Source organism: Anomalospiza imberbis, unplaced genomic scaffold (assembly GCF_031753505.1).
Source record: "Anomalospiza imberbis isolate Cuckoo-Finch-1a 21T00152 unplaced genomic scaffold, ASM3175350v1 scaffold_227, whole genome shotgun sequence".
In the NCBI taxonomy this organism is placed as follows: domain Eukaryota; kingdom Metazoa; phylum Chordata; class Aves; order Passeriformes; family Viduidae; genus Anomalospiza; species Anomalospiza imberbis.
Window position 1 is genome coordinate 12,896 of NW_027099858.1, and position 15,101 is coordinate 27,996.

At 58.9% G+C, this 15,101-nt stretch overlaps 2 protein-coding genes across 2 annotated transcripts in view; both read left to right on the forward strand.

Annotated features, from left to right (window-relative positions):
• The first annotated feature begins 543 nt into the window (after positions 1-543).
• On the forward strand, positions 544-11,366 carry LOC137466489 (transmembrane emp24 domain-containing protein 4). The gene is made up of 5 exons (XM_068178218.1): positions 544-726; positions 1,021-1,121; positions 2,045-2,170; positions 5,739-5,885; positions 10,719-11,366. The coding sequence occupies exons 1-5, from the start codon at positions 582-584 to the stop codon at positions 10,866-10,868; spliced, it is 669 nt and encodes a 222-aa protein (XP_068034319.1). The 5' UTR covers positions 544-581; the 3' UTR covers positions 10,869-11,366.
• Positions 11,367-12,302: 936 nt separating this feature from the next.
• Positions 12,303-15,101, forward strand: part of LOC137466484 (probable ATP-dependent RNA helicase DDX56) — a 34,569-nt gene continuing 31,770 nt past the window's right edge. The window contains exons 1-3 of the mRNA XM_068178213.1: positions 12,303-12,386; positions 13,517-13,678; positions 14,544-14,704. Coding sequence (XP_068034314.1) covers positions 12,324-12,386; positions 13,517-13,678; positions 14,544-14,704 — 386 coding nt within the window. The 5' untranslated portion in view covers positions 12,303-12,323. The remainder of the gene's footprint in view (positions 12,387-13,516; positions 13,679-14,543; positions 14,705-15,101) is intronic.

Here is a 15,101-nt window from a genome sequence, read left to right on the forward strand (position 1 = left end):
CCCCCGGTTCCTGTGACACCCCCGGTTCCTGTGACACCCCCGGTGCCTGCGGGACCCCCGGTGCCTGCGGGACCCCGGCTCCGGGCGCAGCGGGCAGCGGCGAGGGAGGGAGGGAGGGAAGAAGGAAGGAAGGAGGTTGCCGGTGGTGTTGCCACACTCGTGGGGAGGGCGCGCCCCGCCCCGGCCGTCGCGGGGTGACAACCGAGGGGACACATGGCGGGGGGAGGGGGAGGCGACAGCGCGACAACGCCACGGGGGGACACGGGGACACGGCGATCCCCGCGGCGGCCGCGGCGGGGCTCGAACCCGCGGTCTCACATTGAGGGAGCGGCGCCCTCCCCGCTGCGCCACCGCGGCGGCGGGCGCGCATGCGCGCTGCGGGAGCGACGGGGTGCGCCGAGGGGCGGCGTGGGGAGCGCTGAGTGGCCGCGGGCGAGGCGCATGCGCAGAGCCAAGCGCGGCGCTGAGGGCGGCACCGCGCGTGCGCGGAGCCTGCGCTGAGGGTGCGGCGCATGCGCGGTGAGCAGCGTGAGGCGCCGGCGCATGCGCGCTGCGGTGGCGGCGGCAGGGAGGGAGGGATCATGGCGGCGCCGGGAGAAGCGCTGAGGGCGGCGATGGCCGCGGTGCTGCTGCTGGGCTGGGGCGCGCACGGGCTCTACTTCCACATCGGAGAGACCGAGAAGCGCTGCTTCATCGAGGAGATCCCCGACGAGACCATGGTCATCGGTGCGGGCGGCGCCGGGGAGCACCGGGAATGGCGGGGGGGGGGGGGGGGCGTGAGGGGAGAACGGGGGGAGAGCACCGGGAATGGCGGCGGGGGAGGGGCGGGAGAGACCACCGGGAATTGATGAGGGGGAACGGGAGACACCACTGCGAATGGCAGGGGGGGAAACGGGAGAGAGCACCGGGCAGTTTGCGGGGGGAGCGGAAGGAACCATTGCGGGGCTCGCAGGGGGGGGAAGGCAGAGGCCAGCGGGCACACGGGGCTGGCACCGAGCCCCCGTGCCCGCCCGGTGCCAGGCAATTACCGGACGCAGCTGTGGGACAAGCAGTCCGAGGCTTTCCTGCCCTCCACGCCCGGCCTGGGCATGCACGTGGAGGTCAAGGACCCCGAGGGAAAGGTGAGGGGTGGGCACGGGGAGGGGTGCCCGGGCATGGGGAGGGGTCCATGGGCATCTTCTGGGCACGGGGAGGGGCCTTTGGGGGGGGGTTTGGGCACATCATGGGCATGGGGAGGGGTCTCTGGGCATCCCCTGGGCATGGGGAGGGGTCTCTGGGCATCTCCTGGGCATCCCCTGGGCATGGGGAGGGGTCTCTGGGCATTTCCTGGGCATCCCCTGGGCATGGGGAGGGGTCCTTGGTGGGCTTTGGGCACATCATGGGCATGGGGAAGGGTCCCTTGGCATCCCCTGGGCATGGGGAGGGGTCCCTGGGCATCTCCTGGGCACGGGGAGGGGTCCTTGGTGGGGTTTGGGCACTTCCTGGGCATGGGGAGGGGTCTCTGGGCACCCCCTGGACACCCCCTGGGCATGGGGAAGGGTCCTTGGGCATCTCCTGGGCATGGGGAGGGGTCTCTGGGCATGGGGAGGGGTCCATGGGCATCCCCTGGGCACCCCCTGAGCAAGGGGAGGGCTCCCTGGAGGGGTTTGGGTGCCCCTTGGGCCATGCCCCGGTACCCACGGCCCTGACGCCGTCCCCACATTGGCATGGGCGGTGCCGGCAGCCGTGCCCACGGCCCTGACGCCGTCCCCACGTTGGCGCGGGCGGTGCCGGCGGCCGTGCCCACGGCCCTGACGCCGTCCCCACGTTGGCGCGGGCGGTGCCGGCGGCCGTGCCCACGGCCCTGACGCCGTCCCCACGTTGGCGCGGGCGGTGCCGGCGGCCGTGCCCACGGCCCTGACGCCGTGACACCGTCCCCACGTTGGCATGGGCGGTGCCGGCGGCCGTGCCCACGGCCCTGACGCCGTGACGCCGTCCCCGCGTTGGCGCGGGCGGTGCCAGCAGCCGTGCCCACGGCCCTGACGCCATCCCCACGTTGGCACAGGTGGTGCTGTCGCGGCAGTACGGCTCCGAGGGTCGCTTCACGTTCACGTCGCACACGCCGGGCGAGCACCAGATCTGCCTGCACTCCAACTCCACCCGCATGGCGCTCTTCGCCGGGGGCAAGCTGGTAATGCCCGCGGCCAGCCTGGCACAGCCGTGTGCCGGCCTGGCACTGCCCTGGGATAACCCTGGGAAGGCTGGCACAGCCCTGTGCCCACAGCCCTGCCCACCCTGGCCTCCAACTCCAGTGGCTGCTGCCACGGTTGGCGCCACGGTTGGCGCCACGGTTGGTGCCACGGTTGGCGCCACGGTTGGTGCCACGGTTGGTGCCACGGTTGGTGCCACGGTTGGTTCCACGGTTGGTGCCACGGTTGGTGCCACAGTTGGTGCCACGGTTGGCGCCACGGTTGGTGCCACGGTTGGTGCCACGGTTGGAGCCATGGTTGGTTCCGTGATCAGATCCACGGTTGGTTCCACCATTGGTTCCACGGTCGGTTCCATGGTCGGTGCCATGGTTGGTGCCATGGTCAATTCCGTGATTGGTTCCATGGTTGGTGCCATGGTTGGTGCCGTGGTCAATTCCGTGATTGGTTCCATGGTGCCATGTTTGGTGCCATGGTCAATTCCATGATTGGTTCCATGGTTGGTGCCATGGTCAATTCCATGATTGGTTCCATGGTTGGTGCCATGGTTGATGCCGTGGTCAATTCCGTGATTGGTTCCATGGTTGCTTCTATGGTGCCATGGTTGGTGCCATGGTCAATTCCGTGATTGGTTCCATGGTTGGTGCCATGGTTGGTGCCATGGTCAGTTCCATGATTGGTTCCATGGTCGGTGCCATGGTTGGTGCCGTGGTCAATTCCATGATTGGTTCCATGGTGCCATGGTTGGTGCCATGGTCAATTCTGTGATTGGTTCCATGGTTGCTTCTATGGTGCCATGGTTGGTGCCATGGTCAATTCCGTGATTGGTTCCATGGTTGGTGCCATGGTTGGTGCCATGGTCAGTTCCATGATTGGTTCCATGGTCGGTGCCATGGTTGGTGCCATGGTCAATTTCATGATTGGTTCCATGGTTGGTGCCATGGTGCCATGGTTGGTGCCGTGGTCAATTCCGTGATTGGTTCCATGGTTGGTGCCATGGTTGGTGCCATGGTCAATTCCATGATTGGTTCCATGGTTGCTTCCATGGTGCGATGGTTGGTGCCATGGTCAATTCCATGATTGGTTCCATGGTCGGTGCCATGGTTGGTGCCATGATCAATTCCATGATTGGTTCCATGGTTGCTTCCATGGTGCCATGGTTGGTGCCATGGTCAATTCCGTGATTGGTTCCATGGTTGCTTCCATGGTGCCATGGTTGGTGCCATGGTCAATTCCGTGATTGGTTCCATGGTTGGTGCCATGGTTGGTGCCATGGTCAATTCCGTGATTGGTTCCATGGTTGGTGCCATGGTTGGTGCCATGGTCAATTCCATGATTCGTTCCATGGTTGCTTCCATGGTGCCATGGTTGGTGCCGTGGTCAATTTCATGATTGGTTCCATGGTTGGTGCCATGGTGCCATGGTTGGTGCCATGGTCAATTTCATGATTGGTTCCATGGTAGGTTCCATGGTGCCATGGTTGGTGCCATGGTCAATTCCGTGATTGGTTCCATGGTTGGTGCCATGGTTGGTGCCGTGGTCAATTCCGTGATTGGTTCCATGGTTGGTGCCATGGTTGGTGCCGTGGTCAATTCCGTGATTGGTTCCATGGTTGGTGCCATGGTTGGTGCCGTGGTCAATTCCGTGATTGGTTCCATGGTTGGTGCCATGGTTGGTGCCATAGTTGGTGCCATGGTCAATTCCGTGATTGGTTCCATGGTTGCTTCCATGGTGCCATGGTTGGTGCCGTGGTCAATTCCGTGATTGGTTCCATGGTTGGTGCCATGGTTGGTGCCACGGTTGGTGCCATGGATGGAACCATGGTTGGTGGCATGGTTGGCTCCACGATTGGTTCCATGGTTGGTGCCATGGTTGGTTCCATGGTTGATGCCATGGTTGGTGGCATGGTTGGCTCCATGATTGGTTCCGTGTTTGGTTTCATGGTTGGCTCCATGGTTGATGCCATGGTTGGTGCCGTGGTCGTTCCCATGGTTGGATCCATGATTGTTTCCATGGTTGTTTCCATGGTTGTTCCCATGGTTGGTGCCGTGGTCGTTCCCATGGTTGGATCCATGATTGTTTCCATGGTTGGGTCCATGGTTGATGCCATGGTTGGTGCCGTGGTCGTTACCATGGTTGGATCCATGATTGTTTCCATGATTGGATCCATGGTTGTTCCCATGGTTGGTGCCGTGGTCGTTTCTATGGTTGGATCCATGATTGTTTCCATGGTTGTTTCCATGGTTGATGCCATGGTTGGTGCCGTGGTCGTTTCTATGGTTGGATCCATGATTATTTCCATGGTTGGGTCCATGGTTGATGCCATGGTTGGTGCCGTGGTCGTTTCCATGGTTGGATCCATGGTTGGATCTATGGTTGTGTCTATGGTTGTTTCCATGGTCGTTTCCATGGTTGGATCCATGGTCATTTCCGTGGTTGTTCTCATGGTTGGATCCGTGGTGGGCACCATGGTCGCTTCCATGGTCGCTTCCATGGTTGTTGCCACCGCGGTGCCAGCCCCGGTGCCATCCCCGTGCCCGTGTCCCGCAGCGGGTGCACCTGGACATCCAGGTGGGCGAGCACACCAACAACTGCTCATGGCTGGTTCCGTGGTTGGATCCATGATTGTTTCCATGGTTGTTTCCATGGTTGATACCATGGTTGGTGCCTTGGTCGTTTCTATGGTTGGATCCATGGTTGTTTCCATGGTTGATGCCATGGTTGGTGCCGTGGTCGTTCCCATGGTTGGATCCATGATTGTTTCCATGATTGGATCCATGGTTGGTGCCGTGGTCGTTTCTATGGTTGGATCCATGTTTGTTTCCATGGTTGGGTCCATGGTTGTTCCCATGGTTGGTGCCGTGGTCGTTTCCATGGTTGTTCTCATGGTTGGATCCATGGTGGGCACCATGGTCGCTTCCATGGTCGCTTCCATGGTCGCTTCCATGGTTGGTGCCACCGCGGTGCCAGCCCCGGTGCCATCCCCGTGCCCGTGTCCCGCAGCGGGTGCACCTGGACATCCAGGTGGGCGAGCACACCAACAACTGCTCATGGCTGGTTCCGTGGTTGGATCCATGATTGTTTCCATGGTTGTTTCCATGGTTGATACCATGGTTGGTGCCGTGGTCGTTCCCATGGTTGGATCCATGATTGTTTCCGTGGTTGGGTACGTGGTTGATGCCATGGTTGGTGCCGTGGTCGTTTCCATGGTTGGATCCATGATTGTTTCCATGGTTGGGTCCATGGTTGTTCCCATGGTTGGTGCCGTGGTCGTTCCCATGGTTGGATCCATGATTGTTTCCATGATTGGATCCATGGTTGATGCCATGGTTGGTGCCGTGGTCGTTCCCATGGTTGGATCCATGATTGTTTCCATGGTTGTTTCCATGGTTGTTCCCATGGTTGGTGCCATGGTCTTTTCCATGGTTGGATCCATGGTCATTTCCATGGTTGTTCTCATAGTTGGATCCATGGTGGCCACCATGGTCGCTTCCATGGTTGTTGCCACCGCGGTGCCAACCCCGGTGCCATCCCCGTGCCCGTGTCCCGCAGCGGGTGCACCTGGACATCCAGGTGGGCGAGCACACCAACAACTACCCCGAGATCGCCGCCAAGGACAAGCTGACGGAGCTGCAGCTCCGCGCGCGCCAGCTGCTCGACCAGGTGGAGCAGATCCAGAAGGAGCAGAACTACCAGCGGGTCAGCGGGCACCTTTTGGGGTCAAACGCGGCTTTTGGGGTCGCTGGGGGGATTTTGGGTGGAATTTATGGGGTTTTGGGTGGAATTTGTGGGGATTTGGGTAGAATTTGTGGGGATTTGGGTGGAATTTGTGGGGATTTGGGTGGAATTTGTGGGGATTTGGGTGGAATTTGTGGGGATTTGGGTGGAATTTGTGGGGTTTTGGGTGGAATTTGTGGGGATTTGGGTGGAATTTGTGGGGATTTGGGTGGAATTTGTGGGGTTTTGGGTGGAATTTGTGGGGTTTTGGGTGGAATTTGTGGGGTTTTGGGTGGAATTTGTGGGGATTTGGGTGGAATTTGTGGGGATTTGGGTGGAATTTGTGGGGTTTTGGGTGGAATTTGTGGGGTTTTGGGTGGAATTTGTGGGGATTTGGGTGGAATTTGTGGGGATTTGGGTGGAATTTGTGGGGATTTGGGTGGAATTTGTGGGGATTTGGGTGGAATTTGTGGGGTTTTGGGTGGAATTTGTGGGGTTTTGGGTGGAATTTGTGGGGTTTTGGGTGGAATTTGTGGGGTTTTGGGTGGAATTTGTGGGGTTTTGGGTGGAATTTGTGGGGTTTTGGGTGGAATTTGTGGGTTTTGGGTGGAATTTGAGGGGTTTTGGGTGGAATTTGAGGGGTTTTGGGTGGAATTTGTGGGGATTTGGGTGGAATTTGTGGGGTTTTGGGTGGAATTTGTGGGGTTTTGGGTGGAATTTGTGGGGATTTGGGTGGAATTTGTGGGGTTTTGGGTGGAATTTGTGGGGTTTTGGGTGGAATTTGTGGGGTTTTGGGTGGAATTTGTGGGGATTTGGGTGGAATTTGTGGGGTTTCGGGTGGAATTTGTGGGGATTTGGGTGGAATTTGTGGGGTTTTGGGTGGAATTTGTGGGGATTTGGGTGGAATTTGTGGGGATTTGGGTGGAATTTGTGGGGTTTCGGGTGGAATTTGTGGGGTTTCGGGTGGAATTTGTGGGGATTTGGGTGGAATTTGTGGGGATTCGGGTGGAATTTGTGGGCTTTTGGGTGGAATTTGTGGGGTTTCGGGTGGAATTTGTGGGGATTTGGGTGGAATTTGTGGGGTTTTGGGTGGAATTTGTGGGGATTTGGGTGGAATTTGTGGGGATTTGGGTGGAATTTGTGGGGTTTTGGGTGGAATTTGTGGGCTTTTGGGTGGAATTTGTGGGGTTTTGGGTGGAATTTGTGGGGATTTGGGTGGAATTTGTGGGGATTTGGGTGGAATTTGTGGGGTTTTGGGTGGAATTTGTGGGGATTTGGGTGGAATTTGTGGGGTTTTGGGTGGAATTTGTGGGGTTTTGGGTGGAATTTGTGGGGTTTTGGGTGGAATTTGTGGGGATTTGGGTGGAATTTGTGGGGTTTTGGGTGGAATTTGTGGGGATTTGGGTGGAATTTGTGGGGTTTTGGGTGGAATTTGTGGGGATTTGGGTGGAATTTGTGGGGATTTGGGTGGAATTTGTGGGATTTTGGGTGGAATTTGTGGGGATTTGGGTGGAATTTGTGGGGATTTGGGTGGAATTTGTGGGATTTGGGTGGAATTTGTGGGGTTTTGGGTGGAATTTGTGAGATTTTGAGGTGTTTTGAGGGCTTTGGGGTGATTTGGTGGGGTTTTGGGGCAATTTTGGGGTTTAGGGGGAACTGATGGCATTTTGGGGGGGGGTTTATGGGGTTTTGAGGAGAATTTATGGGGTTTGGGGGATTTGTTGGGTTTTGGGGGGATTTGTTGGGTTTTGGGGGGATTTGTTGGGTTTTGGGGTTTTTCTCCCTCAGTACCGCGAGGAGCGGTTCCTCATGACGTGCGGGAGCACCAACCAGCGATCTGTGGGGTTTGGGGTGAATTTTTGGGGTTTTGGGGTGAATTTTTGGGTTTTGGGGTGAATTTTTGGGGTTTTGGGGTGAATTTTTGGGGTTTTGTTGTAAACTTACGGGATTTTCGGGGTGAATTTTTGGGATTTTGGTGTGGATTTTGGGTTTTTTCTCCCTCAGTACCGCGGGGAGCGGTTCCTCATGACGTGCGGGAGCACCAACCAGCAATCTGTGGGGTTTTGGGGTGAATTTTTGGGGTTTTGGTGTAAACGTACGGGGTTTTCGTGTGAATCTAGGAGGTTTTGAGGTGAATTTTTGGGATTTTGAGGTGAATTTTTGGGGTTTTTGGGTTTTTCTCCATCAGTACCGCGTGGAGCGGTCTTGCATGACGTGTGGGAGCACCAAGCACCAATCTGTGGGGTTTTGGGGTGAATTTTTGGGGTTTTTGGGTAAAATGTTTAGGGTTTCAGTGTGAATTTCTGGGATTTTGGTGTGAATTTTTGGGATTTTGAGGTAAATTTTTGAGATTTTGTTGTTTTTCTACCTCAGTACTGTGAGGAACAGTTCCTCATGACGTGCGGGAGCACCAACCAGCGATCTGTGGGGTTTTGGGGTGAATTTTTGGGGTTTTGGTGTAAACGTACGGGGTTTTCGTGTGAATTTTTGAGGTTTTGAGGTGAATTTTTGGGATTTTGAGTTGAATTTTTGGGGTTTTTGGGTTTTTCTCCCTCAGTACCGTGAGGAGCGGTTCCGCATGACGAGCGAGAGCACCAACCAGCGATCTGTGGGGTTTTGGGGTGAATTTTTGGGGTTTTGGGGTGAATTTTTGGGGTTTTGTTGTAAATGTACGGGGTTTTCGTGTAAATTTAGGGGGTTTTGGGGTGAATTTTAGGGATTTTGGTGTGGATTTTGGGTTATTCTCCATCAGCACTGTGAGGAGCAGTTCCTCATGATGTGCAGGAGCACCAACCAGCGATCTGTGGGGTTTTGGGGTGAATTTTTGGGGTTTTGGTGTAAACGTACGGGGTTTTCGTGTAAATCTAGAGGGTTTTGAGGTGAATTTTTGGGATTTTGACGTGAATTTTGGGGTTTTTGGGTTTTTCTCCCTCAGTACCGCGAGGAGCGGTTCCGCATGACGTGCGGGAGCACCAACCAGCGATCTGTGCGGTTTTGGGGTGAATTTTTGGGGTTTTGGATAGAATGTTTCGGGTTTCAGTGTGAATTTATGAGATTTTGGCGTGAATTTTTGGGATTTTGAGGTGAATTTTTGAGGTTTTGGTGTTTTTCTACCTCAGTACTGTGAGGAACAGTTCCACATGAAGTGTGGGAGCACCAACCAGCGATCTGTGGGGTTTGGGGTGAATTTTTGGGGTTTTGTGGTGAATTTTTGGGGTTTTGTTGTAAACGTTCGGGGTTTTGTGTGAATTTCTGGGGTTTTGGGGTGAATTTTTGGGATTTTGGTGTGGATTTTGGGTTATTCTCCATCAGCACTGTGAGGAGCAGTTCCTCATGATGTGCAGGAGCACCAACCAGCGATCTGTGGGGTTTTGGGGTGAATTTTTGGGGTTTTGGGGTGAATTTTTGGGGTTTTTGGGTTTTTCTCCCTCAGTACTGCGAGGAGCGGTTCCTCATGACGTGCGGGAGCACCAACCAGCAATCTGAGGGGTTTTGGGGTGAATTTTTGGGTTTTTGGGTAGAATGTTTAGGGTTTCAGTGTGAATTTCTGGGATTTTGGCGTGAATTTTTGGGATTTTGAGGTGAATTTTTGAGATTTTGGTGTTTTTCTACTTCAGTACTGTGAGGAACAGTTCCACATGAAGTGTGGGAGCACCAACCAGCGATCTGTGGGGTTTTGGGGTGAATTTTTGGGGTTTTGGTGTAAACTTACGGGGTTTTGTTGTAAATCTAGGAGGTTTTGAGGTGAATTTTTGGGATTTTGAGGTGAATTTTTGGGGTTTTTGGGTTTTTCTCCCTCAGTACCGCGAGGAGTGGTTCCTCATGACGTGCAGGAGCACCAACCAGCGATCTGTGGGGTTTTGGGGTGAATTTTTGGGGATTTGGGTTGAATTTTTGGGGTTTTGTTGTAAACGTACGGGGTTTTTGTGTAAATCTAGGGGGTTTTGGGGTGAATTTTTGGGATTTTGGTGTGGATTTTGGGTTTTTCTCCCTCAGTACCGCGAGGAGCGGTTCCTCATGACGTGCGGGAGCACCAACCAGCGATCTGTGGGGTTTTGGGGTGAATTTTTGGGGTTTTGGTGTAAACGTACGGGGTTTTCGTGTAAATCTAGAGGGTTTTGAGGTGAATTTTTGGGATTTTGAGGTGAATTTTTGGGGTTTTTGGGTTTTTCTCCCTCAGTACTGCGAGGAGCGGTTCCTCATGACGTGCGGGAGCACCAACCAGCAATCTGAGGGGTTTTGGGGTGAATTTTTGGGTTTTTGGGTAGAATGTTTAGGGTTTCAGTGTGAATTTATGGGATTTTGGCGTGAATTTTTGGGATTTTGAGGTGAATTTTTGAGATTTTGGTGTTTTTCTACTTCAGTACTGTGAGGAACAGTTCCACATGAAGTGTGGGAGCACCAACCAGCGATCTGTGGGGTTTTGGGGTGAATTTTTGGGGTTTTGGATAGAATGTTTCGGGTTTCAGTGTGAATTTATGGGATTTTGGCGTGAATTTTTGGGATTTTGAGGTGAATTTTTGAGATTTTGGTGTTTTTCTACTTCAGTACTGTGAGGAACAGTTCCACATGAAGTGTGGGAGCACCAACCAGCGATCTGTGGGGTTTTGGGGTGAATTTTTGGGATTTGGGGTGAATTTTTGGGGTTTTGTTGTAAACTTACGGGGTTTTCCTGTAAATTTAGGGAGTTTTGGGGTGAATTTTTGGGGTTTTGGTGTAAACTTACGGGGTTTTCGTGTGAATTTTTGAGGTTTTGAGGTGAATTTTTGGGATTTTGAGGTGAATTTTTGGGGTTTTTGGGTTTTTCTCCCTCAGTACCGCGAGGAGCGGTTCCGCATGACGAGCGAGAGCACCAACCAGCGCGTGCTCTGGTGGTCCATCGCCCAGACCGTCATCCTCATCCTCACCGGCCTCTGGCAGATGCGGCACCTCAAGAGCTTCTTCGAGGCCAAGAAACTCGTCTAGCCCCCCAAAACCCCCTGGGGGGGCACCCCCAAATCCATTCCCACCTGGGGTGTGCCCCAAAGTCCACCCCAACCCCAAAAGACACCCCAAAACTCATCCCAATCCCAAAAAAACACCCCAAAATCCCTTCTGACCTGGGGTGTGCCCCAAAATCCACCCCAACCCCAAAAGACACCCCAAAACTCATCCCAATCCCCAAAAAACACCCCAAAATCCCTTCTGACCTGGGGGGTGCCCCAAAATCCACCCCAACCCCCAAAAGACACCCCAAAACTCATCCCAACCCCCAAAAAACACCCCAAAATCCCTTCTGACCTGGGGTGTGCCCCAAAATCCACCCCAACCCCAAAAGACACCCCAAAACTCATCCCAACCCCTAAAAACACCCCAAAATCCCTTCTGACCTGGGGTGTGCCCCAAAATCCACCCCAACCCCCAAAAGACACCCCAAAACTCATCCCAATCCCAAAAAAACACCCCAAAACTCACCCTCAACCCTGGGGGATCCCCAAAATCCACCCCACCCACTTTGGGGTGCCAGGGAGGGTCCCCCAAACCCATCCTCCCCCCATTTTGGGGTGCCAGGGGCTCCCCAAACCCATTCCCCCCCATTTTGGGGACCCCCGAACCCCTTCCCCCCATTTTGGGGGGCTGGGGTGGGTTCCCCACTCCCTGCAGATTTTGGGGTGCCCCTCCTTCCATGGGGGGAGCAGCGAAGGGCCCCCCCCCCCGAGGTGTCTTTTTTGGGGGGAAAATAAAGGTTTTTTTTATTCCACCAAGAGTTGTCGCTGCACTTTTTGGGGCGGGGAGGGGGTCGTGGCGCTGCAGGAATTCAGCAGTTGCCCAAAACCGGGCGGTTTCACCCCAAAAATCGAGCCCGGGGGCGGATTTTGGGGTGCCGGGGGTGCTGTCAGTCCTCCACCGCCGGGGGGCGCTGTGCGCTTCCAGCCGGCTCCCCAAACCCATCCTCCCCCCATTTTGGGGTGCCAGGGGCTCCCCAAACCCATTCCCCCCCATTTTGGGGACCCCCGAACCCCTTCCCCCCATTTTGGGGTGCTGGGGTGGGTCCCCCACTCTCTGCAGATTTTGGGGTGCCTCTCCTGCCATGGGGGGAGCAGCGAAGGGCCCCCCCCCCCCCCCCCCCGAGGTGTCTTTTTGGGGGGAAAATAAAGGTTTTTTTTTATTCCACCAAGAGTTGTCGCTGCACTTTTGGGGCGGGGAGGGGGTCGTGGCGCTGCAGGAATTCAGCAGTTGCCCAAAACCGGGCGGTTTCACCCCAAAAATCGAGCCCGGGGGCGGATTTTGGGGTGCCGGGGGTGCTGTCAGTCCTCCACCGCCGGGGGGCGCTGTGCGCTTCCAGCCGGCCTGGCGGCGCTCTGGCCGCGCCGCCGGAAGTGTCTGTGGTCGGCGCGGCGCGGCCGGAAGTGTGTGTGTAGAGGGGGAGGAGAAGGCAAGATGGCGGCAGAGATGGAGGAGTTGGGCTTCGAGCACATGGGGCTGGACGGGCGGCTGCTGAGGGTGAGCGGCGCTCCGGGAGGGCCGAGCGGGGCTCCGGGAGGCGGCTCGGGCCGCGGGGAGCGGCGGGTTGCAGGGCAGCGGTGGCCGGGCGCTCGTGAGGGATGTGGGGTCTCTGTGAGGGGCGGGAGCGGGGCCGGTTTGGGGGGCGGAATTTGGGGTCCCTGTGAGGGGAGGGGACTTTGGGGTCGCTTTGGGGACATTGGGGTCCCTTCAGGGGTGGGGGCTTGAGGGGACACCGGAGTGCTCTGGTTGGGGGGACACTGGGGACTGTGCCTTTGGGGAGGGGGTGGCACTGGGGTGGCACCGGGGACTGTCCCCAGGGGTGTGGGGTGGCACCGGGGTGGCACCGGGGACTGTCCCCATGGGTGTGGGGTGGCACTGGGGACTGTCCCCGTGGGGAGGGGACACTGGGGACCCTGGCATGGGAGTGGGGTGGCACTGGGGACTGTCCCCATGGGTGTGGGGTGGCACCGGGGACTGTCCCCATGGGTGTGGGGTGGCACTGGGGACTGTCCCCATGGGTGTGGGGTGGCACCGGGGACTGTCCCCGTGGGGAGGGGACACTGGGGACCCTGGCATGGGTGTGGGGTGGCACTGGGGACTGTCCCCAGGGGTGTGGGGTGGCACTGGGGACTGTCCCCAGGGGTGTGGGGTGGCACCGGGGTGGCACCGGGGACTGTCCCCATGGGTGTGGGGTGGCACTGGGGACCCTGGCATGGGTGTGGGGTGGCACTGGGGACTGTCCCCGTGGGTGTGGGGTGGCACTGGGGACTGTCCCCGTGGGTGTGGGGTGGCACTGGGGACTGTCCCCGTGGGTGTGGGGTGGCACCAGGGACTGTCCCCGTGGGTGTGGGGTGGCACTGGGGACTGTCCCCAGGGGTGTGGGGTGGCACTGGGGACTGTCCCCAGGGGTGTGGGGTGGCACTGGGGACTGTCCCCAGGGGTGTGGGGTGGCACTGGGGTGGCACTGGGGACTGTCCCCGTGGGTGTGGGGTGGCACTGGGGTGGCACTGGGGACTGTCCCCGTGGGTGTGGGGTGGCACCGGGGACTGTCCCCGTGGGTGTGGGGTGGCACCGGGAACTGTCCCCGTGGGGAAGGCCTGTCCCCACGGTGACGCCGGTGCCCGCAGGCGGTGGCGGAGCTGGGCTGGGCCGTGCCCACGGCCATCCAGGCCCGCGCCATCCCGCTGGCCATGGAGGGCAGGGACCTGCTGGCACGGGCCAGGACGGGCTCGGGCAAAACGGGAGCGTACGGCCTGCCCCTGCTGCACAAACTGCTGGGCATCAAGGAGGTGAGGGGCACGGGGGCACGGGGGGCACTGGGGGCACTGGGGCTGCCCCTGCTGCACAAACTGCTGGGCATCAAGGAGGTGAGGGGCACGGGGGCACGGGGGGCACTGGGGGCACTGGGGCTGCCCCTGCTGCACAAACTGCTGGGCATCAAGGAGGTGAGGGGCACGGGGGGCACGGGGGGCACTGGGGGCACGGGGGACATTGGGGGCACAGGGGGCACGGGGGGCACGGGGGCTGCCCCTGCTGCACAAACTGCTGGGCATCAAGGAGGTGAGGGCACGGGGGGCACAGGGGGCACAGGGGGCACTGGGGCTGCCCCTGCTGCAGAAGCTGCTGGGCATCAAGGAGGTGAGGGCACGGGGGGCACGGGGGGATTGGGGGATGGAGGCACTGGGGGGCACTGGGGGGATTGGGAGCATTGGGGGCACTGGGGGCACTGGGGGGCACTGGGGGCACTGGGGGGATTGGGAGCATTGGGGGCACTGGGGGGCACTGGGGGTGACCCCGGTGTCCCCGGTGTCCCAGGCCTGGCACGGCTGATGGCCCTGGTGACCCCGGTGTCCCCGGTGTCCCCAGGCCTGGCACGGCTGATGGCCCTGTGCCCCTGGTGACCCCGGTGTCCCCAGCCGGGCACGGCTGGTGTCCCTGGTGACCCCGGTGTCCCCGGTGTCCCCAGGCCTGGCACGGCTGGTGTCCCTGGTGACCCCGGTGTCCCCGGTGTCCCCGGGCCGGGCACGGCTGGTGCCCCTGGTGACCCTGGTGTCCCCGGGCCGGGCACGGCTGATGGCCCCGGTGAGCCCGGTGTCCCCGGGCCTGGCACGGCTGGTGTCCCTGGTGACCCCGGTGTCCCCGTTGTCCCCCCAGGCGTCCCCGGCGGTGCCCCAGGCCGTGCGGGCGCTGGTGCTGGTGCCCTCTGCGGAGCTGGCCCGGCAGGTCGGGCACACCCTGCGCCGCCTCGCCGCCTTCTGCGCCCGCCAGCTGCGCGTGGCCGAGCTCTGCGGCCACTCGGACCTCGCTGACCAGCGGTCAGTCACCCCCCGCTGACCCCTGACGCCCCCCGGGGTGTCCCCAAGCCCCCCGACCCCTCCCGGTGTCCCCTCAATGTCCCCAAGCCCCCGTGACGCCCGGGTGTCCCCAGGCCGGTGCTGATGGAGCAGCCGGACGTGGTGGTGGGCACTCCCGGCCGTGGCCGGGCACAGCCTGGCCCCTGCCCCTCCCTGGGTGTCCCCTCGGTGTCCCCAAGCCCCTGTGACCCCTTGAATGTCCCCTCGATGTCTCCTCGATGTCCCCAAGCCCCTGTGACCCCTGGGTGTCCCCAGGCCGGTGCTGATGGAGCAGCCGGACGTCGTGGTGGGCACTCCCGGCCGTGTCCTGGCACACGTGGCCGGGCAGAGCCTGGCCCCTGCCCCTCCCTGGGTGTCC

Bases quoted from the DNA above. Each gene is read 5' to 3' on its own strand.
- LOC137466489 (XM_068178218.1), top strand. From the start codon at position 582: ATGGCGGCGCCGGGAGAAGCGCTGAGGGCGGCGATGGCCGCGGTGCTG. The intron at 727-1,020 runs GTGCGGGCGGCG...GCCCGGTGCCAG, and splicing joins CGACGAGACCATGGTCATCG to GCAATTACCGGACGCAGCTG. The intron at 1,122-2,044 runs GTGAGGGGTGGG...ACGTTGGCACAG, and splicing joins TCAAGGACCCCGAGGGAAAG to GTGGTGCTGTCGCGGCAGTA.